Raw genomic sequence first — 26,134 nt, forward strand, 5'->3', positions numbered from 1 at the left:
AAAAGTGTAAAATTAGGACAGTATAAAATACGTAAATAAAAAAACATTAAATTGTAAAAATATGAAATTATAAAAACACGTAAATTTAAAAAATAAAATGTAAAAATATGTAAATTAAATATAATGAAATATGAAAAATAAATATTATATGAACATATGTAAATACAAAAGCATGGCATTGCTACGGTATATTTCGTGGACTGAAAACTAGTGATACTCATGTTTCCTTTGAAATCTCTGTCCAGATTGTTATCAGAAATCAAGGTGGGTGTAGTCCTTAATTTCAATCTATGACAAAAAATGACAAAAGCATTAGAATTACTATTCCTGGCCACGTTATCTGTTATCTGTACCGTTACTAGGGAGAGAAGGAATAAGTACCACGGAGTTGGATATTGGGAAGGTATTCGTCAGGTCAGGATGTGCCTGTAGCTGGCAATGTGACCATGGTAGAACTCACCCCGTAACACACCACGAAGAAGTATCTACCCAGTATTACGGGTATCACTGTTTTTGGATGTTTCTGCATACATTTTTTTATATAAACTTCCAACGAGTTTAGCACCGGCCAAACCTTGGCCGATTTGGCTGAAATTTTGTCCAGAGCATCAGGGCATCAAATAGGTCCTTAAAAAAATTGAAAAAAGTTTTTTCCATACTAGGGGAAGAGGCCCCAAAACGCCCCCCGATGCAAAACGCCTTTTGTGGTTTCCCTTATATTTACCGTCTTTAAGATGTCCGTAACAAAACTAGATCTAAAATTATGTAGATTAAGCGAAAAAAGTTTCAAAATAATGTATGGGAAGGTCGGAAAAACCGAAAATTTCCACATTTTGAAGAAACATCTAACGATTTAGCGAGACAAAACGCCCTAGTGGCAATAACCTACAATGTACTTGCATCTCCACGCACTATCCATACCAGAATGCTGATTCGCCGACGCGTGGTGCTTTATTCCCTAGGAGCTGCCAGCTAAAAGGCGTTTTGCCTCATGAGTTTTCCGGCAACAGAATATCACCACTTTTTTGAAATGTGAATATTATCAATATGATTGAGATTTTTGACAATTTTTGAATGGCATCAACTAGCTATCTTGTTTAGCTGATGCATAATGTAAAAATACCCATGAATAGCGTTACAAATAAGACAATAAAGCAGTGTTTGCTTAGCTAGGGCATATTGCCCCCCCTTCCCCTAAATTGAGCCACACTATTTTTATTTTTATTTTTTTTATATACATAAAAATGAATTTCTGTCTGTCTGAACCTTATAGACTCGGAAATTACTGAACCGATCGGCGTGAAAATTTGTGTGCAGAGGTTTTTGGGACAGGGAAGGTTCTTAAGATGGTTCGAGACCCCTCCCTCCTTTGATAAGGGGGGGCTCCCATACAAATGAAACACCAATTTCTTCATAACTCGAGAATTAATCAAGCAAATGGAATCAAATCTGGCATGTGGATGTTTTGGAAGGGAAGATATGTTTCTGTGGTGGTTCGAAACCCCTCCCCCTTCTGGAAAGGGGGGCTCCCATACAAATGAAACATAAATTTCTGCATAACTCGAGAACTAATCAGAGAAAAAAAAAACAAATTAGGCGAAACGAAGTTCTTTGGGTCTGCTAGTATTTAATAGAATAAACTAAATGAACTCAAACTGCACCGCCAAGCTAGTCTACTTTGTATTTGACTGCCTGGGATGAGCAAGTGTTAATCTACATTTTAACGACACGAGCGTTTATAGTGGTAGGTTTAGGAACCAAATTTTCAAATCTGTCCTGTGGTAACCTGGATGAGAAAATCTCATCATTAAAAACGATAGTGATGAGCCTTGATAGTTCAAATCTAAACTGATGTATTGTTCAATAACAATATAGGTAATGAAAAAAGGGGCATCGGAAAGTATATCGAGTTAGGTACTGAGATCAAGGATTCTCTACTTGTTCGTTTGGGATAATGGTCATTTGGCATAATTGTTATTTGAGCTGTGTAATGGATAAGGCTTAGATAACCACCTACCAGCAAGATAAATTAGCATTAAATTAAATTCACGGTGGCTTCAGTGGCGTAGCCGAAAAAAAAAAATTCTTGTGAAAATTTTGTCTTTAGGGGGGGGGGGTTTGTTTTATGCCCAAAACCACCCCCGTGGCTACGCCACTGGGTGGCTTGTTTTGTTTTTCATGTAAGGATAAGCCAGACAATTTGCCCATTTCTCCCTTTCAAAAGCAAACGGTTTCTAAGAAAGGTGATGTTGGCCAAAAAAGTGCATCGGAGCGAGTACGATTTTCGCGTTTTCTGGAAGCTGAAATGGTCGCAAATTGGAAGAGAATTTTGTTTTCTTTGGGATGAGCTTCCATCTGGTTGGTGCTTCCATATGATTTTTCAGATTGAATAGCACATCTCTTGTAGTGCCTCCACCGCACTATCTTGGTTATGGATTCCCGGATTTTTAATTCGCGGCTTATTTGGGTGGGATTAGTCTTCAACAGCTGCTTAAAGACTGTGTGAAGCCATTGCCAGTGGAAAAAATGTGACCTTATACCAAAAAGTGAAGTAAATTTAATGGAGAAAATTTGATTTTGAATGTAAATAGTCGCTTCTTTATTTAGACACAGTTTTAATCAATACAGTTTAAGTATGAGATTAACTGATGGAATTTGTAAGAAAAGCATCAGTTTAGCTGAATATTAATGGATTTTGTTTTCACGACGCTGGCTGTTTATGTTTACATCTTAAACCGTTGTTGCCAGCTGCTCAAGCGCACCAATAACAAGATCATTTTTAGCTTCGATTTTTCGATTTTTACAATGCACCCCAAAACAGAATCAATAAGATATCATTATTGCATCAACAAATAATGCGTTAGGAAAAGATGGATTAATTTTATCGATATTTTATATGTTTCCGCTATGATTTCACAATAGTTAATATCGACATCACTGTCTGCTGCTGATTAATGATTGCTTGCTACGACGCTACTGACGACGTGCAGAGTGTTGAAACCGGCGACGTCGTTATCATGATGCGTTACTGGGTGGAATTAATTAGACGAAAAGTAAAAAAATGTTGATTTAACAGAACTATTTATTGCGTTTCTATAAGTAACTCTAAGTAGTATATACTTTTATACTAAACGAATTCCTTTCAAAGATTGTCATTTTACGATTCATCAGTATCTGCAGGTGTTAAAAATAGTGATAATGGAAAACTACAGATTCGAAATTCAGGGTAATGGACTTTTGGTGTAATAGATTTCGGGGTAGTGTCCCATTCAGGGAAATGACTTTCGCGGTACTGTCCCATTCGAAGTAGTGGCCTTCGGGGTAATAGCATTCGGGGTACAGGGGTGGAGCCACTATTTCTTTTCTTGACTTCTGCCGGGCGAATGTATTTTCTAAATGAAGGGATGATATATTACTTTGCCATAAATAGAGAAAACGCCTGAATTGAATAACGGAACAATGTCGTCTTTTACCTTTTGCTCGCCTCCAACTTGCTTCTAACCGAGTAAATGCTTTGATTGAAAAAGGAACCATACCATCTTTTGCCTTCTTCTAGACCTTCGGCCATCCTCTGAAAGAAGGGATCATATCTTCCCTCGCATTAAACCAAGAAAATGCCAGGTTTGGAAGAAGGAAGCATATCATATTTTGTCATCTGCCGGGTAAATGCATCCTTTGAAAGATGGAACCATACCCGGGTAGAAGCCGTGATATTGATAACAAAAAATGTTTAGAGTAAAAATAGCAAGCGAAAATTAAAAAACTTGCTCAGAAATGTCATAAAAATATAAAGTTTTGCTATTAACAAGATGTGCTATTATCGTCTACCCGGATGTTTTCTCTGATACAACTGTCGGGAAGATGCATCCTTTGAAAGAAGGGACAATATCTGTCTTTGCCTTAAACCGAGGAAATGCCTTGATTGAACAAATGAATAAAATCTTCCCTAGCCTTCGCCGAGAAAATGCATCTTTTGAAAGAAGGAATTATATCTTCCCTTTTCTTTGAACTGAATAATGCATACATTGACAAAAGGAACCACACATATTCTCCCTTGTGTTATGCCTGGCAAATGCATTATTTGAAAAAAAAAGGAAAGAAAAAAGGAATCGTATCTTCTTTTGTCATATGCCGGAAAATGCATCTTTTGAAAAACGAAGAATATACTTCTTAGACTTATGAACGACAAAGTATGCTTTTAAAGAGTTGAACATATTTCATGCGGAAATAACTTCATTTGCTTTTTAATGCCTTTTTTGTGCAAAACTAATTTTTCCTCTTGGGCACTTACAATTTTGCTGTTTGAGTTTCTGTATTTTGTAGTTCGTTTTAGTCAACGACGATCTTGCTGCTGATCCAGAGGTAAACATATTTTAAGTGAAACGGGCAGATAAAAAAAGTCTACCAAAGTTTTTTTTTTGTCTTTATTTAGGAAACTTTCAGCCCGAGGCTGGCTCATCTCCACTACCAAAGTTCGTTCGAGCAGTGATTTGATAGAATCTAATCTTAATTCGAAATCAATTTATCAATTTAAAACACCTCTCTTATTATGTTTAAGTGACAATCGTTATAAATAATTGAACATATGCATAAGTTTCGAAATTGATGATTACACAACTATTATGCCAAATGACCATCATGTCAAACGGCCATTATGTCAAACGACCGTTAAGTCGAGCGATATTATGCCAAGCGATATTATGCCAAACGACATTAGGCCAAACGATTTTATGTCAAATGACCTACCAGAGAATCAAGACGTAGAAATCTGTGAAACTCCAAATCTATAATCGAATCGAGAGTGATTGCAATTATTAGCATTATTTGCCATATCGAGGAATTTCTGTTAAAGTAATTATATCTACAGTTTAGAGAAAGTGTACTGGATGAAAACTATTTTATTGGCCCTGTGCGATAAGCTTTTACAAGAAAAAATGTGAGACAAGATGAGGGGCTTCTTTTGACTACGGGGGTTAATTTGGATTTTTTTTCTGAAAAAAATTAAACGAAATAAATACAAAATTTGAAACAGAAAGTTGCCATCCAAGTATCAACAATACACCTGAATAGTAATAATGGAAATTTGATAGTAACCCTATGTTATAAATCTTGTTTCAAAATGTCCAAAGTAGCCCCCGATTTGCCAAAAGAAGCCCCGCACGACGGTACGTTAAATATTGCAAAAAATAATCATTGTTATTGTCTATATTGTAGTTAGTTTGTGCTAAATTATAACCCAATTTTGACCATATGTGTGAGAAAGTCATTGACAGATTGTTGCGAGGCCTACAAGCCGCCGGGAAATAGCGACTAGCCACGCTGTTTCTAGGGAACGGTCAGAAGCCCGGCGGATTGTAGGCCTCGTCTCGTATATTGGACTCGAAGCGTTCGGAGATCGAAAACGGGAGGGGCCTCAACCAGGAAGCACGAAGTTGTGATGACTGCCGTATGGTACTGAATCAGCTGCTATAAACGACCACTGGAGGCGGTAATAATAATGGTGAATCGCTATAACGTCACTGCTTAAAAAACTGATAGCATAATCAGCCTTACATCTACTTTAAGATCAAAGAGTCTAGTTCCGTGTATATTGCTGACCAACACACCTCAAAACTATTCACTCGAACAAATCGCATCCCTACCTCCTGACCACTTCTTCACCTTCACCGACAGTCTAAGTTCCTTGGAGGCTGTTCGGTTAATGAAACCGGTGAAGCACTCAGCGTATGTTTAAAACGATCATTCACAATCACCATGGCATGGGTCCCTTCTCATTGCTCGATCCGGGGAAATGAGAAAGCAAGGTGATAGTTACGATCGGAAAATCACCTTCGATGAATTTTTCACATTAGTTCGCCAGGAAACCTTTAACAGCTGGCAACAGAAATGGCTGTATTCAATTTGCCCACAGGTGTTGAAGCGTCCATGGTTTAAAAAATTGAATATGGGAGAAGACTTCTTTCGAACCATGTGTCATCTAATATCCAATCAATACACAAGTATTTATTTATCAATCCTATGCAGAAGCTACGCGGATCTTTTTATCCCACAGCCAGTCCAATTGGATGACAGTCGTCCGTTTTCTTCGTCGGATAATACTTCGATTGCTTTGTCGTTTCGACTTTTTCGACGGTTGAAGATGATGAGAAGAAAATGGGAATTTAGACTAGAACTACCCCAGCTGCCTCCGCCGGAGTAGAAGATTGTGAAGGAAAAGAATATATCCATGGTACTACCCAGAGGAATTACGAACAAACTGTTCAACTTCTTCGTCTTCATTGGCATTACATCCCCCACTGGAACATTGCCGCTTCGCAGCGTAGTGTTCATTTAGCACTTCCACAATTATTTACCGTGAGGTTTCTGAGCCAAGTTACCATTTCTGCATTCGTGTACCATGAGGCTAACACGATGATACTTTTATGCCAATTCTAATCCGAAAATTGACTAGACCGACACCGGGAATCGAACCTAGCCACCCTCAGAATGGTCTTGCTTTGTAGCCACGCATCTTACCGCACGGCTAAGGAGGGCCCCACAAACAGTTTCACACGAACGAGGATTATCAGGACGTTGATCATGTCATGATTTCGAGTACATGTCCCTGGTCCACCAATTTTTGAAAGTTGTAAGGCTGTAATCATATTCAGCCCATCCCCTTGTCTGTCGTACCCCATTACGAATGTCTATGGTTTTGTTCAGATTACAGCTGAATAACATGTTATTCGAAGGTGTTACTTCTGAATAACAAAACCGTTCGCACTAGCATTTTAGGTAATACTATTTGACAGCTGACAGCATGTGTCAAGCGCCAAATTTTTTCGAGCAGTTTGTTGTTTGTTTACAAATATGCAGCGAGATTCTTCAAATAAGAATTCAATTATTATTAAACAATTAATCTGTTTGCGATTAAAGAACTGTTCAGCGGTAATGAGATTTATTAATTTGCTATTTTCTTCGTAATTGCAAGAAGCGGACCAAACTCCGAAGGCGTGAGTTCAGTATGGGATGAAGCTGATAATGATTAGTGTGCGCTAAAAGCCAGAAGTATATGTGTGTTCTTCGTTTAAATTTTATTTTGCTCATTTTTCCTTCGGAAATCGGCTAGGAACTGTGTTTACAAGTAGGTAATTTCATTAGCTTGTTTACTGATGTTGCTTTCTATATAAAATAGTGTGTATTGTTTTCTTAGGTTTCTTCACCGGTGAACAGAATGTGAAGTCGAGGATTCCATAAATATTACACAGGCAGAAAGCATCAATGGAGCCTGGAAGGTCAAGATGGATCAGAAATAATACAATGTTTAGCAGCTGCAAGACGAGACAACGTGAATTCAAATTAAACAAAATTGTATCACCAAAACAGTGTGACAATGGAAATCATGGAACAACTTCAGCGCGAGAAAACAGGATTCCTGGAACCCGAACTAACTGGAGAACTATACGGTGGAAATTCCAAAAATATTCAGTGCTATCGTTTGGAGCGACCGACGGCTTTTTACTGGGGTAAGTCCGAAACAGTTTATTATGCAATATATTCTTGGAATTTTCGAAATAATGTTACTGACGGTAATCATTTTATGTATTTAGATGCGTCTAGTCCTTGGACCCAATGGGAAGTGTCATCAGTGTTGGTTGGCCTCCCCTATTTGGTTGTATCGTTGATCGGATTATTCTGCACCTATTTTGTAGATCCAGTTTTGCTCAAAAGGTCATCAATCGGAAAACCACAAGTTGCCGGTAGTGATAGTATTATAATTGGTTTTAAGAGTAAGAAAAACATCGTCGTTTCACCCACAAGAGGATGTACGAAGTAACTTCCAATTTTTATAATAAAATAACAATTAAACAACACAGGATGATATCGCGTGCACGTAATCATCATCAGAGGAGATGGTATTAGTTGCCAAAATCAGCTAAAACCATTCATCACATTCCATTTATATCTCAACTGAGGTGAACGAGGCCAGGCACGGAACTACGTTGTTGTGTTTCGCTAGGAAGGGATCGTGGAGTACTACTAACTAAAATAGATACTAGAGTAAAATGATTCAAACGAAATAAAGATATTCAAACGCATTCACTTCTACTTCTTCTTTTTCTTCTTCTACGGGTCTACATTCCAATTGAAACCTGGCGCGCTTTTCAACTTGGTATCTTTCACCATTTTCTCAGTTAAAATTTGAAAGCTTTTCTATGCCCGCCATTGCATAAGTGTATGTCCTGTTTGGCAAGTACAATGGATACATTATGCCCAAGAAATCGAGATTGTTTTCCACCCGAAAACATACTAGACTTAACCGAAAATCAAACTTGTTAACTCTGGATTCGCAGTCCTACGCATTTAGTTGAAGGCAGATAGCTTAAGGGCTAAATATATTCAAGTAATATGAATTAGACGGTTCAAATAAAATGTAAGCAACCTGAAAATCTATTCTTGTTTTTATTAACTATGGATTCAATTCACTTTTAATCTAGCTTTATTTTTTATGAATTTTAAAATTATTCATGAAAGTTTCCCAAGTAATACCGAATTTAAAAATTGATGTATAACGTGTTTGAAGTAAGTTGTGAAAAGGTTTCTGTTAAACATACAGCTTATTGATTGATAGAAGATGTTTTGTATTACATTCTCACGACTTTCTGATAACATGTATTTTTTTGATATTTGTTTGGTTTTTCAAAATGTTTTGTTTTACACTCTCTAGACATAAAACATGTTGCCAGGATTATTTCTCGAACTTACAATTAACATGTTCATTTTTTGACATTTGCTTAGGAGTCGTACACTAATTACGTAAGCACTTATGGGGGGAAAGGGGGGTGGGCTGCTATTTTCTTACGGTCCATATAAATATAAAATGATTTATCTTGGAAAAATCTTACATGGGGGCAGGGGGATTGAAAAACCCAGAAAAATGCTTACGTAATTAGTGTACGGCCCCTTAGTTAGAAGATATGTAGTTATGATCCACATGTATGTGTATTTTAATTTATTTTATCAAAATGGAATTCTAAAAAATGTTTGCATGTATTTTTTTCATCCAATCCTGTAAATATTTTTATTTGAAATGAGACATTTGTCAACAGCTTTTGTTGTATTAAATTTACAGATCATATTATGTTGAGCGAATGAACATTTAATATTTAATATTGAATATTTAGTATTTAAAATTTAATATTTTGTATTTAATATTTAATTTTCAATATTTTATATTAAATGTTTAATATTTATTAATTAACATTTAATATTAATTACATATTTAATATTAATTATTTACCATTCAATATTAATTACACATTTAATATTTAATATCAATTATTTAATATTTAATATTCAATATTTAATATTTAATATTTAATATTTAATATTTAATATTTAATATTTAACATTTGATATTTAATATTTAATATTTAATATTTAATATTCTATATTTAATATTTAATATTTTAAATTTAATATTCAATATTTAAAATTTAATATTCAATTTTTAATTTTCAATATTTTATATTTAATATTTATAAATATTAAATTTTGAGTATAAAATATTAAATATTGAATTTTTTAAAATTAAATATTAAATATTAAATATTAAATATTGAATATTAAATATTAAACATTAAATATTAAATATTGAATATTAAATATTAAATGCGACAGTCCATCATGAAGTATACCTTGCCAATTTTCAGCTCCGTTGTACTACACAGCTGATTGAAGAATCCGATAGAAAACGAATAGGAAATCAAAAATGACATTGCCGTATAATCCAATTGGACACGTGAAATGACCAACCACTTGAATGCAAGAAAACATGCGCAGGGCCTTCGGCCTTCAGTCGAGTAGCAAATTCGATCAGTTGTACCTATCATGTTATTCGCAATAACATGTTATTCAAAGGTGTTATTCGGCTGTCAGAAATGTATGGGAATATTACCTTCGAAAAACATGTTATTAGCCGAATAACACCAAAGCGCGAATAACATATTATTCGATCGTAGTGCGGATATAGCATATCTCTTGTTATCTATTTCAATGTCTGTCGTCTCATTGTTGTCTCCAAAAAAAAAGTTTGTTTGTCCCGTTACAGATGTGAAACATCGCGAAGAATGTCATCTTTGTGAACATCAGCATCGTAGTTACTTAAGTACCGTAATCCGAGGGAACACTGATCATTTTTTAAAAATTGTTTTGTAAATATTTCCACCGTAAGCGAAATCACAGCTCTTTTCATATTATTTGATAGTTTTAAACTTGTTTTAAAAATGTTTTTTGTCGAGTTTTTTCTATTTTTCAATTTAAGGGTAACTTTGATCATATCATCGTTTAAGCATAGGGGACAAAAAAGACTCCGTCATGTATTAATCAGCATCGGGGCAATCGACGACGCCCGTAGCTGCGAATCATCGGATGGCGGTCGAGTGGTTGGTATTAGAGATGAACATAAATAAAAATTAATTCGATTTTTTTCAGGACCCCCATAACATACATTTGGAAGAAATTCAAAAGAAATGCTGTTATTTGCCTGTTAGTTATTTGAAATGCGTATGATTGAGAACAGTAACAAGAGAAAGCTGATCCGAAAAGAACTTTCTTCATACATAATCGCTTGGCATCGGTAGGGGAAGGCGTTAGTGTCGGTTCGAGCGGAGGCCATCGGCGGCTGGTTGTCCCGAAAATTTATTCACTATGGTGGTGTCGATATTTTTTTTTTTTTAAACTAGTTTTATTTGATAATTATCTAATACATTCATTCATCTCTTAGACTAGGTGTTCCGTGTTTTCTTAACACTATCATCCTTATTTGCTATGTTATATTTTTAGTTATTATTAATACATTTCAATTGCCTCTGGCAGTTAAAATTTTTCCTCTGGTTGAATTGAACCATGTAGGAATTACAATGTTTTCAACTTAAACTAATCTTAACCTATTTTATACTAAGGGTACAAGGAGTTAATCGTTGCAATAGAAGATTGCAACGATTTTTGTCTTAAATTGGAAATTATCTTGTTGGACATTTATTGCAATGTCTCAATATTAGAAATTCTATTAAGTTCATTGGTACTGTACCACGGAGGCAACTTCAGAATCATTTTCAAAATTTTATTTTGAATCCTCTGAAGTGCCTTCTTTCTGGTATTGCAGCAACTAGTCCTTATTGGCACAGCATACAACATGGCAGGCCTAAAAATTTGTTTGTAAATCAGAAGTTTGTTCTTAAGACAAAGTTTTGATTTTCTGTTTATAAGTGGATATAGACACTTAATATATTTGTTACATTTGGCTTGAAGGCCTTCAATGTGAAATAAATTTTTGATCTAGCAGAAGTCCTAAATATTTTGCTTCGCTAGATCAATTAATTGGAGCCCCATTCGTAGTGACAATATGTCTGCTAGAAGGTTTCAAATAAGAAGCTCTCCGCTTAAGTGGGAAAATTATAAGCTGAGTTTTAGAAGCATAATATTCCATTTTTGCAAGTAAATGGAAAAAAAATAAACTATTTTGCAATCTACTACAGATGACACGAAGGCTACGCTTTTTGGCTGAGAGACCTGTGTCATCTGCAAACAAAGATTTTGACACCCTGGTGGTAAATCAGGTAAATCAGAAGTAAAAATGTTATACAAAATGGGCCCCAGTATGCTGCCTTGGGGACACCAGCCCTTACAGGTAATCTATCAGATTTAGAATTCTGATAGTTTACCTGCAGTGAGCGATCTGATAAATAATTTTGGATCAGTTTAATAATGTACAGAGGAAAATTAAAATTCATCAATTTTACAATCAAACCTTCATGCCAAACACTGTCAAATGCTTTCTCTATATCAAGAAGAGCAACTCCAGTCGAATATCCTTCAGATTTGTTGAGCCGAATTAAGTTCGTAACTCTTAATAACTGATGAGTGGTTGAATGCCCATGGCGAAAACCAAATTGCTCATCAGCAAAAATAGAATTGTCATTAATATGAACCATCATTCTACTTAAAATAATCTTTTCAAACAGTTTGCTTATTGAAGAAAGCAAACTTATTGGGCGATAACTAGAAGCCTCAGCTGGATTTTTGTCCGGCTTCAAAATTGTTTTTCCATTTATCTGGGAAGTATGCCAATTGAAAACATTTGTTAAATAAATTAACCAAAAAGGATAAAGAGCTCTCAGGAAGTTTTTTGATAAGTATGTAGAAAATACCATCATCACCCGGGGCTTTCATATTTTTAAATTTTCTAGTAATAGATCTCACTTCATCCAAATTAGTTCCCAACGAAGGGTCAAAAACATTCTCTTGATTGAGAATGTCTTCGAAGCTCCGTGTAACCTGATCCTCAATTGGACTAGTGAGACCTAGACTAAAATTATGGGCACTCTCGAACTGCTGAGCAAGTTTTTGAGCCTTTTCGCCGTTTGTTATTAAAATTTTATTTCCCTCTCTAAGCGCTGGAATTGGCTTTTGAGGTTTTTTAAGAATTTTCGTTAATTTCCAAAAGGGTTTCGAACTAGGATCCAACTTCGAGACATTATTCTCAAAGGTGTTATTTCTCGGAATAGCTAAACGTTTTGTTATTTCAGTTTGCAAATCTCGCCAAATAACTTTCAACGCGGGATCGCGAGTTCTTTGGTATTGCCTTCGCCTCACATTTTTAAGACGGATCAGTAGCTGAAGATCGTCGTCAATAATAATGGAGTTGAATTTAATTTCACATTTAGGAATTGCAATGCCTCTGGCTTCGACAATTAAATTTGTCAAAGATACGAGAGCATTATCAATATCACTTTTGGTATCGAGAGGAATAGCAACATCAAAATTCCTATCGATATACGTTTTATATAAATCCCAATCAGCCCTATGATAATTGAAAGTAGAGCTGATTGGATTAAAAATGGCTTCTTGTGAGATTTCAAATGTCACAGGAAGGTGATCAGAGTCAAAGTCAGCATGAGTTACCAATTGGCCACACAGCTGACTTGAATCCGTTAAAACTAAATCAATTGTAGATGGATTTCGACTGGAAGAAAAACAAGTTGGTCCATTGGGATATTGAATAGTATAATATCCCGCAGAACAATCTTCAAATAAAATTTTGCCGTTGGAATTGCTTTGAGCATTATTCCATGAACGGTGTTTGGCATTGAAGTCACCAATTACGAAGAACTTTGATTTGTTGCGAGTCAGAATTTGAAGATCAGCTTTCAACAAATTCTTTTGCTGCCCATTGCATTGAAAAGGCAAATAGGCTGCAATGAAGGAAAATTGACCAAAATTTGTTTCAACAGAAACTCCCAAGGTTTCAAAAACTTTGGTTTCAAACGAAGAAAATAATTTATGTTTGATACGTCTATTAATGACAATGGCGACCCCACCACAGGCGCTGTCAAGACGATCATTTCTGTAGATGAAATAATTTGGATCTCGTTTAATGGAGAGTCCTGGTTTTAAATAGGTTTCAGTTATAATGGCAATATGCACATTATGAACTGTTAGGAAGTTGAATAATTCATCTTCCTTACCCTTTAGAGAGCGGGCATTCCAATTTAGAACTTTCACACAATTATTTAGATCCATTAAAACGGAGTCCGATAACAATTTTTTGTGTGTACTTTATACCAACCTGAACAGCTTCTGGTATGGTATTTGCTTTGAACATTGCATCAATCATGTGATGCAATTGTTCAGTTAAAAATCAAAGTCGGAAGCAGTCATGCTACCTGAATCGGCAACATGAGCATTATTTTCCGTTGGGACATGGGTATAAACCTCATTTTGAGAAGAGAAATTTTGTCTACCAGCAGCGATGTTTGCATACGTAGGTACATTCGAAAAATTGGAATTTACTGAAGTGCTTGCTACCCGTTGACGAGCGGCAAAATTTGTTTGTGAATTGTGGTGGGTATGAATTGCTCGACCGGTAACTGGTTTCGAAATTTGAGCGTTTGGAAAATTTTTACCCATCGAATCTGGGATCCGATTGGAATTTCCCGTTATCAATTTTGCACGGGAATTCAAAACTTTTTTGCGTGAAGGGCATTCCCAGAAATTGGATTTATTTTTGCCCCCACAATTTGCGCACTTAAATTTATTGGAATCTTCTCTCACAGGACATGCGTCCTTGGCGTGAGAGGTTCCACCACAAATCATGCATTTAGCATCCATGTGACAATGTTTGGTTCCATGACCCCACTTTTGGCACTTACGGCACTGGGTGGGGTTTTGGAAATTTCCCCCCGGCCTGCGGAAATGTTCCCATGTAACACGGACATGGGACATAATACAGGCCTTTTCCAAACTTTTCATATTATTTAGTTCACTTTTGTTAAAATGAACTAAATAAAATTCTTGAGAAATGCCCCTCTGGGAAGTACCAGAGTGGGATTTCTTTTTCATCTTAATTACTTGGACTGGTGAAAATCCAAGTAATTGAGAAATTTCAATTTTAATCTCATCCAGTGATTTATCATCACTGGGGAGACCTTTCAAGACGACTTTGAACAATCGCTCAGTTTTGTCGTCGTATGTGAAGAATTTATGGCGCTTCTCAGTTAAATACTGAAGAAGACGTTTGCGATCGTCAAAGGATCACGGCAAAACGCGGCAGTCACCCTTCCTAGCAATCTGAAATGAAACCTTGATTCCCTGAAGGTTACTCAAAATCTCATTCCTGAAGCCAGAAAACTCGGCAACAGATACCACGGAATCCGGCGGAATCCTTTGCTTTTTCGCATGAATCGAATCACCTGGGCTAGAGGTATATTCGATTTGCTCAATTTCATCATTAATCAAATCGAACTGATTGCTCAGTTCGATTGGAGAAGAATTATTTCCGATATTAGAGTTAGAAGGAATATCTAAATTCTCCAGCTTCCTTCTATTTTTTCCGCGCTTTGGCAGGACGGTCTTGAAACCTTGTTTCTTTGAAGGAAGTGGAGAATTCAGAGACTCCTTCCTCTTGTTTTTATTAATGCTCATGGCTGAGCGTGGAGACGTGACCTTCTAAGAGGTTTTTCCCAGAACGGTGTCCCTGCAGGATTACCACCGCTTGTCGGAATTTTACTTCCGCAAACGGGTCCAACGTAAAACGAAGGCACGGGTCCTTGCAAAGATCGTAACGGGATCAGTGGGTACAAATAGCGCTAAGAAGCACCGTTGAAATTAAAATAGCTTCGGGTAGTATTAAAAACTTCCTTCCGCAAAGAGAGAAAGAACCGCACAGCACGAAAGCACGATGCGGTCTGATGGTGGTGTCGATTGTTCATCGATTTGGCTGTCGTCAGCGAAAAGTGAAATACTCTCGCGAGATTCTGTGAAATGAAATCGATTCTTTTCAGGATCCCAATTTTATACAAGAAAAAGGCCCGAAAGTTTCAATCGGTAGCTGAATCACAAGCGCGTGATGAATGGAGATGATGTAATAAATTTATTCGAATAAAAGGTGTTTAAGCAGCAAAACATCGAGTGACTGACGTTGGCGTCAGTAGCAGCCAAAGAAATTTTATTATAAGATACTAACTTTGATTTGTTTTTAAGTGGAAATTTATAATATTGATGCGGGCGGTCGTCCCTTGTACATAACCCTCCAGATTTATTTTTCGCTAATTTTAGCCAAAATTTGAATCACTCTAGGGGACATGATGCTCCGCCAAAATAGATTCGATTGATACGGGGAATTGACTGGTACCCCATCCTATCGTTATAAGCTGGTTATGGAACAACTTCTCGCAAGGGCAGCTGTTGATGGACCGTGTACTTCATGGTAGGCAGCCGAATCTTTTTCGGCAATATCTCATAAAAACATCTTAAAATGGCAAACTTAATTATTTGTATCAAAATTAAACAACTCGATTTCCGAGGAACATAAAAATCGCCTAAAATTGACTCCAATTTTAAAAGCACAGATCAACGATTTCGTGCAATACTGGCACAACTGAATTTTTTCGTTTTTGCCTTTTTGATAGCAAATCACGGGAAATGGTATAAAGAATCATCTGACAGAAACCCAGTTCGAAAATCATAATATATAAAAAATTATGCATATTTCAAATCTTGACGATTAAAAAAAAAACATATGAATTCATGAAGAAGCCAATTTTTTAAAGGAGTTCTTGCTAAAATACCCGAAACTTATCCATTTGTAGCAACACATGCAGAAAGACCCGCGAAATTTAAAATAATCACAAAAATATAGAAGTTTTTTTTCCTAGAAGTCAAAAATTTAAAACGTCGTATCTGAATCAAAATTCTTTGACGTGATGGAGAACTAAAAACCTTTTTCTCCTGCTACAAATGCGTCTTTACAATATTGAGGAGCAAGTGGCTAAAATCATAAAAAGGGGCATACAAAAATGATGCTCTATGGCAAATAGTAATTCAATTTATGAAGAAAAATCAATTCACTCCTGCCTACGCCAATGCAGCCATAATAGAATTAATCTGCCGCATTTGCAATTCAACAGCCACCATCGGCTTCAAGACCGAACAAAGTAAACGGTTTATGGGCGGTGATAGATTGCGTTGGTGCAAAGAAGTGCAGTCTTTAGCCGCTCCCACTGGCTGGCGTTCCTGCGGGCATATTGGGGTGGATACGCAGGGGAGGAAGTTCAAGTGGCAGATTAAAATGCATAGAAAAGAAGCAAACTCCCTCTAGAGGGTCAACCGAGAAAACACCAAGCAGGAGGCACTTTGTGCAGTGCACGCGTGCCCGATCGTTGAAGTTGTCGTCGTGGTTGTCGGGTTAGCTCTTTGTGTGTTTCAGTTTAATTGCCGTATTGCAAATTTACAAGCATTTTTACTGTATTTTCATTTCCCTTCGGTTGGTCCGTGATTTGAATTGCAACGAGGTATGAATCAACTTTACAAGTTTCTCCAATATGTACATTCTGTTTTGCCAAATCGACGATTGTGACCCAATTTAACTGTCACCCCATGGGAGTGATTTCGTGCGCGGTAGGAAACAAGTGCGAACGGAATCAATTTGAATTCTAAGAAAGCACCGGATGACGATGAAATCTAACAGATGACAGACACCTGTGGAAATTTATGCTGACATTTATTTCCTTCGTTTGAGTGGTTGAATGTGCAGGAAAAATCGTGTTGGGTACTCAAATTTCAGTTAAAGAAGAACTCCTAATATTCTTATCTATCTTCCGTAATTGAACAAAATATAGTTCAATTTGTACCATGAAGATAAAGAGATTATTTACCAGAATATAATTTTAGCTTATAGTTATTCTTAATGTACGAGAAGAGCAAAACAGGATTCTTGCCTTGAATAGGTGAACTAGACACCTAACCTTCACTTCACTGTTTCACCAATTCCACAGCAGCACGATCGGCAATTTTCTTTCGTTCACAAACGTCGTCGTCGTCGTCACCGCCGCCATCAGTTTCTGCCAGAGCATCATTCTCTCTACGTGACAACCAGCCACAATCATTCACGCGAAGCCCGCAACGAAAAAAGGATCCATTTCCCGTTTCCCGGACACTTGCATCCACCGCCGAACCGCACCGGTTTTCCGCAAATTGCCTTCGTGAAACCATCAACCGCTCAGCTCGGCGGTCTCGTGGCGTTAGCAATACCAAACATTGCTCTATTCAGGCCGAATTCCTGTTGACACGCTCGGCAGGCGTCTCCGTTCGTTCAACTGCGACTCCGGGCCGGGGAAGCGGCTGCAAGGACGACGACGGCGAAGGTTGCTCCTCGCGCCATTCAATAACAGTGTCAGTCAGTGTGTTGTGCACGTTATTGACGTGTGGGAAGGAAGTGACGGGGGGTAAGGATGAACGGCGCAACGTGAAATCAGTTTGCAAACACATGCCGTTCTTCCGTTAGCTGTTGCCATAAATTATGTGATTCCTATTTTCGTACAGTAGTGTTTGGTTGTTGCTACTCAGCATTACCGGCAATTCACACCACTATGGGGCTTTTCCTTGTGACGGCCTCAATGGAGTATACTCTATAGGAAGTGTTGATTATATGACCGCGAAATATGTCCAACTCTGATTTTTGCTTTATTAATCGAAACTTTCATATAAGTTATCAGTAAAATTGTTGTAAACTGAAAATTGGTTAGTCATTTTTATTCGAGACAGAAAAATTCAAATATTGAAGTTATCATTGATCGCACTAGCAGTCAATGACTGGTATAGGGGAAGAGGCCCCAAAACGCCCGCGCTCCACATTTTTTCCACATTTTGAAGAAACATCTAACATTTTGGCGAGGCAAAACGCCCTAGTGACACTAACCAACAATGTACTTGCTTCTCCACGCCCTATCCATACCAGAATGCTGATTCGCCGACGCGTGGTGCTTTGTTCCCTAGGAGCTGCCAGATAAAAGGCGTTTTGCCTCATGAGTTTTCCGGCAACAACAACAGCAACAGATCAACAATCACCACTTTTTTGAAATGTAAATACAGCAATCGTTCGCTAACTGGGCTAAAACACCAGCCCAGTTACCGAACGCCGCTTTTTAACTGGGCTGACGAGGGAATTCGCGATGCATTGTTGTGATCGTGTTTTACATGAAGCTTAAAGAATATACCATTCAGAATCCCCTCGTCTCCGAGTCTTTGTTGTTGTTTTTTGACGGATAACTGCTTTTTAACTGGGCTTTGGCCCAGTTAGCGAACGCCCAGTTAAAAAACAGTCCAGTTAAAAGGCGCCCAGTTAGCGAACTGTTACTGTATTATCAATATGATTGAGATTTTTGACAATTTTTGAATGGCATCAACTAGCTATCTGGTTTAACTGATGCATAATGTAAAAATATCCATGAATAGCGTTACGGGGGCAGCAGGGACTATGTCCAAGGGCTTGACGATCCCTCCCCAGGCCATCTGCGAGTTGTGGCGCCTGCCTAGGATGTGGTGGGGTTTGACAGTGGGCCCTGTTAAATCTCTATAAAAAGCTGCATGAATCCGCAAGTAGGCTCCGCCAAAGCGACCGTGTGCCGCTCAAAGCGCACAAGCCGAAGTCCTGGTGTTAGGTGGGACGTTACACAGCCCTGACACGACGGCCCTCTGACGAGACAGGAGGTGTGCGCAGGCCCAATAAGCCGCCTTTAAAAACAACTATTACGAACGACATAGAAGATAATACGACTCGATACAATCGGCAACGACCTAGGCGACGAATAAAGGATCACGTTTGGAAGCTCGGAACATGGAACTGCAAGTCGCTAGACTCGCATGTTGCGACGGGATAATCTAACAATGAATTACATCCCCGCAACTTCGACGTCGTAGCGCTGCAGGAAATCTGCTGGACAGAACAGAAAGTGTGGAAAAGCGGGCATTGAGCGGCTAACTTCTACCAAAGCTGTGGCACCACCAACGAGCTGGGAACCGGCTTCATAGTGCTGGGAAAGATGCGCCAACGCGTGATTGGGTGGCAGCACAATCAACGCAAGGAAGTGCAAGCTGAGAATAAAAGGCCGTTTCTTCAACTATAGCATCATCAACGTGCACTGCCCACACGAAGGGAGATCCGACGACGACAAAGAAGCGTTCTACGCGCAGCTGGAGCAGACATACGATGGATGCCCACTGCGGGACGTCAAAACCGTCATCGGTGACATGAACGCTCAGTTAGGAAGGGAGGAAATGTATAGACCGGTCATCGGACCGGATAGTCTGCATACCGTATCGAATGACAACGGCCATCGATGCATAAACTTTGCAGCCTCCCGCGGACTGATAGTCCGAAGCACTTTCTTTCCCCGCAAGAATATCCACAAGGCAACAAGGAAATCACCTAATCAAGTAACGGAAAACCAAATCGACCACGTTCTAATCGACGGTAAATTCTTCTCCGACATCACGAACGTACACACTTACCGCAGTGCGAATATTGAATCCGACCACTACCTCGTTACAGTATGTCTGCGCTCAAAACTCTCGACGGTGATCAACACGCGTCGGAGTCGTCCGCCGCGGCTAAACATTGGGTGGCTACAAGACGGTAGACTAGCCCAAGACTACGTGCAGCAGCTGGAAGTGGCACTCCCAACGGAAGAGCAGCTAGGCGCAGCATCTCTTGAAGATGGCGGGAGGGATATTCGATCCGCCATTGGAAGCACCGCATCCGCTGCACTACGCACGGTGGCTCCGGATCAGAGAAACGACTGGTATGACGGCGAATGTGAGCAGTTAGTTGAGGAGAAGAATGCAGCATGGGCGAGATTGATGCAACACCGCACGAGGGCGAACGAGGCACGATACAAACGGGCGCGGAACAGACAAAACTCGATTTTCCGGAGGAAAAAACGCAGGAAGATCGAGACCGTGAAGAGACGGAGGAACTGTACCGCGCTAATAACGCACGAAAGTTCTATGAGAAGTTGAACCGTTCACGTAAGGGCCACGTGCCACAGCCCGAGATAAACGGGAACCTTCTTACAAACGAGCGTGAGGTGATCCAAAGGTGGCGGCAGCACTACGAAGAGCACCTAAATATATGGAATATATGGCAGACAACGGTGGCGGTATGGTAATGAACCTAGGAGCACGCGCGCAGGACATGCGACTTCCGGCTCCGAATCTCCAGGAAATCCAGGAGGAGATCGGTCGGCTGAAAAACAACAAAGCCCTTGGAGTTGACCAACTACCAGGAGAGCTGTTTAAACACGGTGGTGAAGTACTGGCTAGAGCGCTGCACTGGGTGATTAACAAGGTTTGGGAGGATGAGGTTCTGCCGCAGGAGTGTATGGAAGGTGTCGTGTTTCCCATCTACAAAAAAGGGCGATAAGCTGGATTGTAGCAACTACCGCGCAATCACATTGCTGAACGCCGCCTACAAGGTACTCTCCCAAATTTTATGCCGCCGACTAACATCATTTGCAAGAGAGTTCGTGGGGCAGTACCAGGCGGGATTTATGAGTGAACGCTCTACCACAGACCAGGTGTTCGCCATACGCCATATGCAGAAATGCCGCGAATACAACGTGCCCACACATAATCTATTTATCGACTTCAAAGCCGCATATGATACAATCGATCGGGACTAGCTATAGCAGATATTGCACGAAAACGGATTTCCGGATAAACTGATACGGTTGATAAAGGCGACGATGGATCGAGTGATGTGCGTAGTTCGAGTTTCAGGGGCATTCTCGAATCCCTTCGAAACGCGTAGAGGGTTACGGCAAGGTGATGGTCTTTCGTGTCTGCTATTCAACATCGCTTTGGAGGGAGTAATACGAAGGGCAGGGATTGACACAAGTGGTACGATTTTCACGAAGTCCGTCCAGTTATTTGGTTTCGTCGACGACATTGGTATCATGGCACGTAACTTTGGAGGATGGAGGAAGCCTGCATCAGACTGAAAAGCGAAGCTAAACGGATTGGACTAGTCATCAACACGTCGAAGACGAAGTACATGATAGGAAGAGGCTCAAGAGAGGTTAATGTAAACCACCCACCACGAGTTCCTATCGGAGGTGACGATCGAATAGAGTTCGCCGCCGTACCAAACTGACTATCTACAAAACGCTTATAAGACCGGTAGTTCTCTATGGATACGAGACCTGGACGATGGTCGTGGAGGACCAACGCGCACTAGGAGTTTTTGAAAGGAAAGTGTTACGTACCATCTATGGTGGGGTGCAGATGGCGGACGGTACGTGGAGGAGGCGAATGAACCACGAGTTGCATCAGCTGTTGGGAGAACCATCCAACGTTCACATAGCGAAAATCAGAAGACTGCGATGGGCCGGGCACGTAGCCAGAATGTCGGACAGTAATCCGGTGAAATGGTTCTCGACAACGATCCGACGGGAACAAGAAGACGAGGTGCACAGCGGGCAAGGTGGATCGATCAAGTGGAGGACGATTTGCGGACCCTCCGCAGACTGCGTGGTTGGCGAAGTGCAGCCATGGACCGAGCTGAATGGAGAAGACTTTTATGTGCAGCACAGGCCATTCCGGCCTTAGTCTGATAATAAATAAGCGTTACAATTAAGACAACAAAGCAGTGTTTGCTTAGCTAGGGCATATTGCCCCCCTTCCCCTAACAGCTTAAGTGAGAAATTACTAATATTATTCGACCATTATATAGGATATTATCGATATCGGTTTTGTCACTTGAGAATTTTCTTGTTGTCTGAAAAGCAACATTGCTTGAATTCCATAACGATTCTCTTGGGTAAAAGACATTCAAGTGAATCAAGCGATCTAAAGATTAAAAAAAGATGGAGAGGCTTTGGCGGCTCTTGTGTGTGTCATCCTCTACCCCTCACCCAACTGGGGGTGTTGGTCAAATAGTACTACGAATAATTTGTTCATATCTCATGCTCCGTAATGGTGCCCTTATTGTTACGAAGACTAGTACTACAAAAAGGATGCACTTCTGAAGCAAGAAAGGTTTCTTCAGAATGTGCAGAGAATGGGATGTACTAGTTGTTCATAACAGGTACAGCAAAACTTCACAAGGACGCCCTTATTCGTACTAACTACTCGGGGAATAGAAGGTCGAGAAGAGCCACCGTTGCTAACTAAAGCGTGAACCGGATACCTGGGACTTCCATAATATCCGCGGCAATAGAAGCAAACGATGCCCTGTACGTATTTAGTGTTCAATTTATAATTTTTTAATTTATAAAGTAATTGAAGAAAGAAAGGGAATTGGAACGTGCTCACCAGTTCAGTCACTGTCAAAATTCTATCAGTTTTGGACGAGACACAACAGGAATATTCGAGGGACGGCATCATTTCAATTCGCTGCTAATTCCCTTTTGTCTCATTTGAAACTGTGGCCGATTTGGCAGTGGGGTTCGTAGCTGTGAATGTTCTGGTAGCAGTTAGTGTCCAGGCTGCTGCCGTGCCTGCCGCAAATAAAATGATTCAGGTCCATTACAGTGTTATGCGAATATTCCATTGCATTCCTGTCCATCATCCATACTGAATCGAAGAGCTCCCAGCAGATCTGTGTCCCATACATTGGTCATCGCCATTTCCGATCGTCGACGCCACAGTCTCACTGAACTCGGTCTATGTTGCATTGCAGTAGTTGCGAACGATTGAAGTTTTTTTTCCTGGATTCGTTGATTTGGGAACTTTCAATTCGTGTTGTCGAAAGTTGATCGACCGGTTTGATCACTCAGTCCTACGCTTTTGTAGAAATTCTTGAGTGAATGTCCTTTTGTGTATGATTGCTGCAGACACACGGACTGCTGGATTGCTCTGCTTGACTTTCTTGAGCAGATTTCCGGAACATACAATAATACAATTTTGAATATCTGACCACGTAGGTACGTACTTCAATAAAACCCATGTGAAGCCCTGCGTTTGTCCCAGATTACTCTTTCTCAACATATTCTATCGCAGTATTGTAGAAATTTTGAACAGTTTCGCAAAATTTTGACTAGTAAATTTCACCAAAATCGACAAGATTGGTAAGAACGCTGCGTACTTCAGAAACAATTCAACCCTCCTGTGCTCGATAATTATGATAAAATCTTCAAGTAACTGATACATTGTCACATTCAACAAGACTGATGTACGATTGGGACGTTACTAGTTGGTGTCTTGTAAACATTCTCAAACAAAACACAAAGCACAACAGGAAAAATAAAATTATGTTATCGACTAATGATCGTTATTTGCAAAGATCTATTGAAACTATTTAGAAATTTAGATTTCTAAACAAAGCAACATTCCCTTCATGACTGTTTGTAATGTGACAGATGACAGATGAAATGGCGGTGATGGGCGATATTCAAAGGCGCGTGATCGGGTAGTGACCACTGGCCGATCAGTGAGAGAATCAGCAGGTTGAGTATCGAAGGCCGGTTCTTCAACTTTAGCATAATCGACGTCCATAGCCCACACTTCGGAAGCACTGATGATGATAAGGACACATTCTACGTGCAGCTGGAACGTGAGTACGACAGCTGCCCAAGCCACGACGTCACAATCATCATAGGAGATTTGAACGCTCAGGTTGGCCAAGAGGACCTTAGACCGACCGGATGACGAACGAAAACGGCCTACGACTGATTGATTTCGCCGCCTCCAAGAATATGGCCATTCGCAGCACCTACTTCCAGCACAGCCTCCCGTATCGGTACACCTGGAGATCACTACTGCATACTGAATCACAAATTGACCACGTTCTGATTGATGGACGGCACTTCTTCGACATTATCGACAACAGGACATATCGTGGCGCTAACATCGACTCTGACCACTAGCTGATGCTGGTTAAACTGCGCCCCAAAACTATCCGTCACCAACAATGTCCGGTACCGACGACCGCCGCGGTACGATCTAGAGTGACTGAAGCAACCTGATGTCGCCACTGCAAACGCGCAGCATCTCGAGGCAGCGTTGCCGGAAGAAAGTGAGCTCGATGGGGCCCCTCTTAAGGACTGCTGGAATAGAGTTAAAGCAGCCATGAACGACGCAGCGGAGAACAACGTCGTGTATGTGGGACGAAGTCGACGGAACGATTGGTTAGACGAAGGGTGCAGACAGATTGTGGAGGAGAAGGATGCAGCGCGGGCGGTCGCGCCCGGCAGGTACCCGGCAGAACATGGAACGTTATAGACAGAAGCGGAGACAGCAGACCAGCCGCCTGGAAAAAGCAGAGTGTGAGGAGATGGAACAGCTAAGCCGTTCTCAAGAAACACGCAAGTTCTATCAGAAGCTCAACGCATCTCGCAAAGTCGAGCCATCGAAATGTGCAGCAAAGCCGGGAGTCGAAATGTGCAGGGATAAGGATGGGAGCATCTTGACGGACGAACGTGTGGTGATCGAAAGGTGAAAGCAGCACTACGAGGAACATTTGAATCGCGCTGAGAGTACAGGCAGTGAAAGTCAAGGCAGTGGAGGAGATGACTACGTCAGTTCAGCGGACGATGGAAGCCAAACTGCCCCCACCTTGAGGGGAGTTAAGGATGCCATCCAACAGCTAAAGAAAAATAAAGCAGCTGGTAAGGATGGTGTTGCCGCTGGCTGCACTGCCTCCGGTGTTACCTCAACTGATCGTTGACTCAAAGAAGGATGAAAAGAGGAGTTATTGTAAAGATGGCGAGTGGACAACTTGTGTCACTAATTTCCATGCAGTGAATATAGTTAAAACTAAAATACTTATTAGAATGGTGTTAAAATCAATATTTGTTCTTATCCTAGAGTGTATCACGAGTTATCACAGTAAGTTAACTTACACCTAAATGAGTATAAACTAATCTTAAACTTTACCTAAATAGTGAAATGATACCACAACCAAGAAAACTAGACAGAGGACATACGATACATTAAAAACGCTCTAAACTGAATAATGTAAGTAGGTTAAATACTATATGTAAAACAATGAATTAACTTAAATAAAATATGTAGCTTTTAGCTGCTTCGCAACCTGCACCGGAGTTTGCGACCTGCTTAAAAGAATTCGGCTATGAGCCCCCTTGTTCCCGCAACAGATGGTGTGGGGAATAAAGTGAGTCTGAAAAATGCATTTGCATTTGTTGGTTACATTGATGGATAAAGTGGAGCGTATTTCTTATTTCATGATAAAAATAATGAAATAAACTAAAATATTAAAAAAAATGACATTAAGGACACTTCTGATGGAATCCAATTTTCAAAGTACTCGCGTTTTCAAGGGCACACTATTCGATACGGAAGCAACGCACAACTGTCATTTTTATTGTTTCAGCTTTGCTGCGTCGCAGCATGCGTGAAAAATAAGAATGACAGTTGTGCGTTACTTCCGTGTCGAATGGTGTGCCGCTGAAAACGCGAGTACTTTGAAACTTGGATTCCGTCAGGAGTGCCCTTAATTTTTTTTTATTGGTATTTTAACCACTGTGACCATTAAGTTGATCTATTGTGGTACCCTTAATAGAAAATTGATAACGAATTTGAAATTCAATCGTAGTTGGCATTTGAGAAGCCAGCATACTAAGAAGCTAATGAGAAGAAATTTGAAATTCAATCTCAATAGACTGACAGGAATTCTCATTGATTCGAGCGGTGAAAATAAACGATCATTCAGTGTTTTGTTTTTGAGGCGTGAACATGCGAATTATCCTTCGGTGTTCCGCGTTTGTTTTCGTTGGTAAAAGGCAAATCGGAAGACGGATTTGCTTGGCTACGACAAAGACGTAGTAGACCCTACAAGGTAAGAAAGGTCAGCAGCAGA

The 26,134-nt window shown here is 39.8% G+C and overlaps 2 protein-coding genes across 6 annotated transcripts in view; one reads left to right on the forward strand and one right to left on the reverse strand.

Annotated features, from left to right (window-relative positions):
- Nucleotides 1-26,134, reverse strand: part of LOC134224618 (Ig-like and fibronectin type-III domain-containing protein 1) — a 704,696-nt gene that overhangs the window by 325,959 nt on the left and 352,603 nt on the right. The gene's annotated exons all lie outside the window — the stretch shown is intronic.
- On the forward strand, nt 7,269-8,006 carry LOC134220023 (uncharacterized). The gene is made up of 2 exons (XM_062698951.1): nt 7,269-7,505; nt 7,590-8,006. The coding sequence occupies exons 1-2, from the start codon at nt 7,373-7,375 to the stop codon at nt 7,814-7,816; spliced, it is 360 nt and encodes a 119-aa protein (XP_062554935.1). The 5' UTR covers nt 7,269-7,372; the 3' UTR covers nt 7,817-8,006.

This window comes from Armigeres subalbatus, chromosome 3, assembly GCF_024139115.2.
Source record: "Armigeres subalbatus isolate Guangzhou_Male chromosome 3, GZ_Asu_2, whole genome shotgun sequence".
NCBI classification, from domain to species: Eukaryota; Metazoa; Arthropoda; class Insecta; order Diptera; family Culicidae; genus Armigeres; species Armigeres subalbatus.

Coding starts and splice junctions, on each gene's coding strand:
- LOC134220023 (XM_062698951.1), top strand. CDS start 7,373: ATGGAAATCATGGAACAACTTCAGCGCGAGAAAACAGGATTCCTGGAA. Junction 7,506..7,589: donor ACCGACGGCTTTTTACTGGG/GTAAGTCCGAAA, acceptor TTATGTATTTAG/ATGCGTCTAGTCCTTGGACC.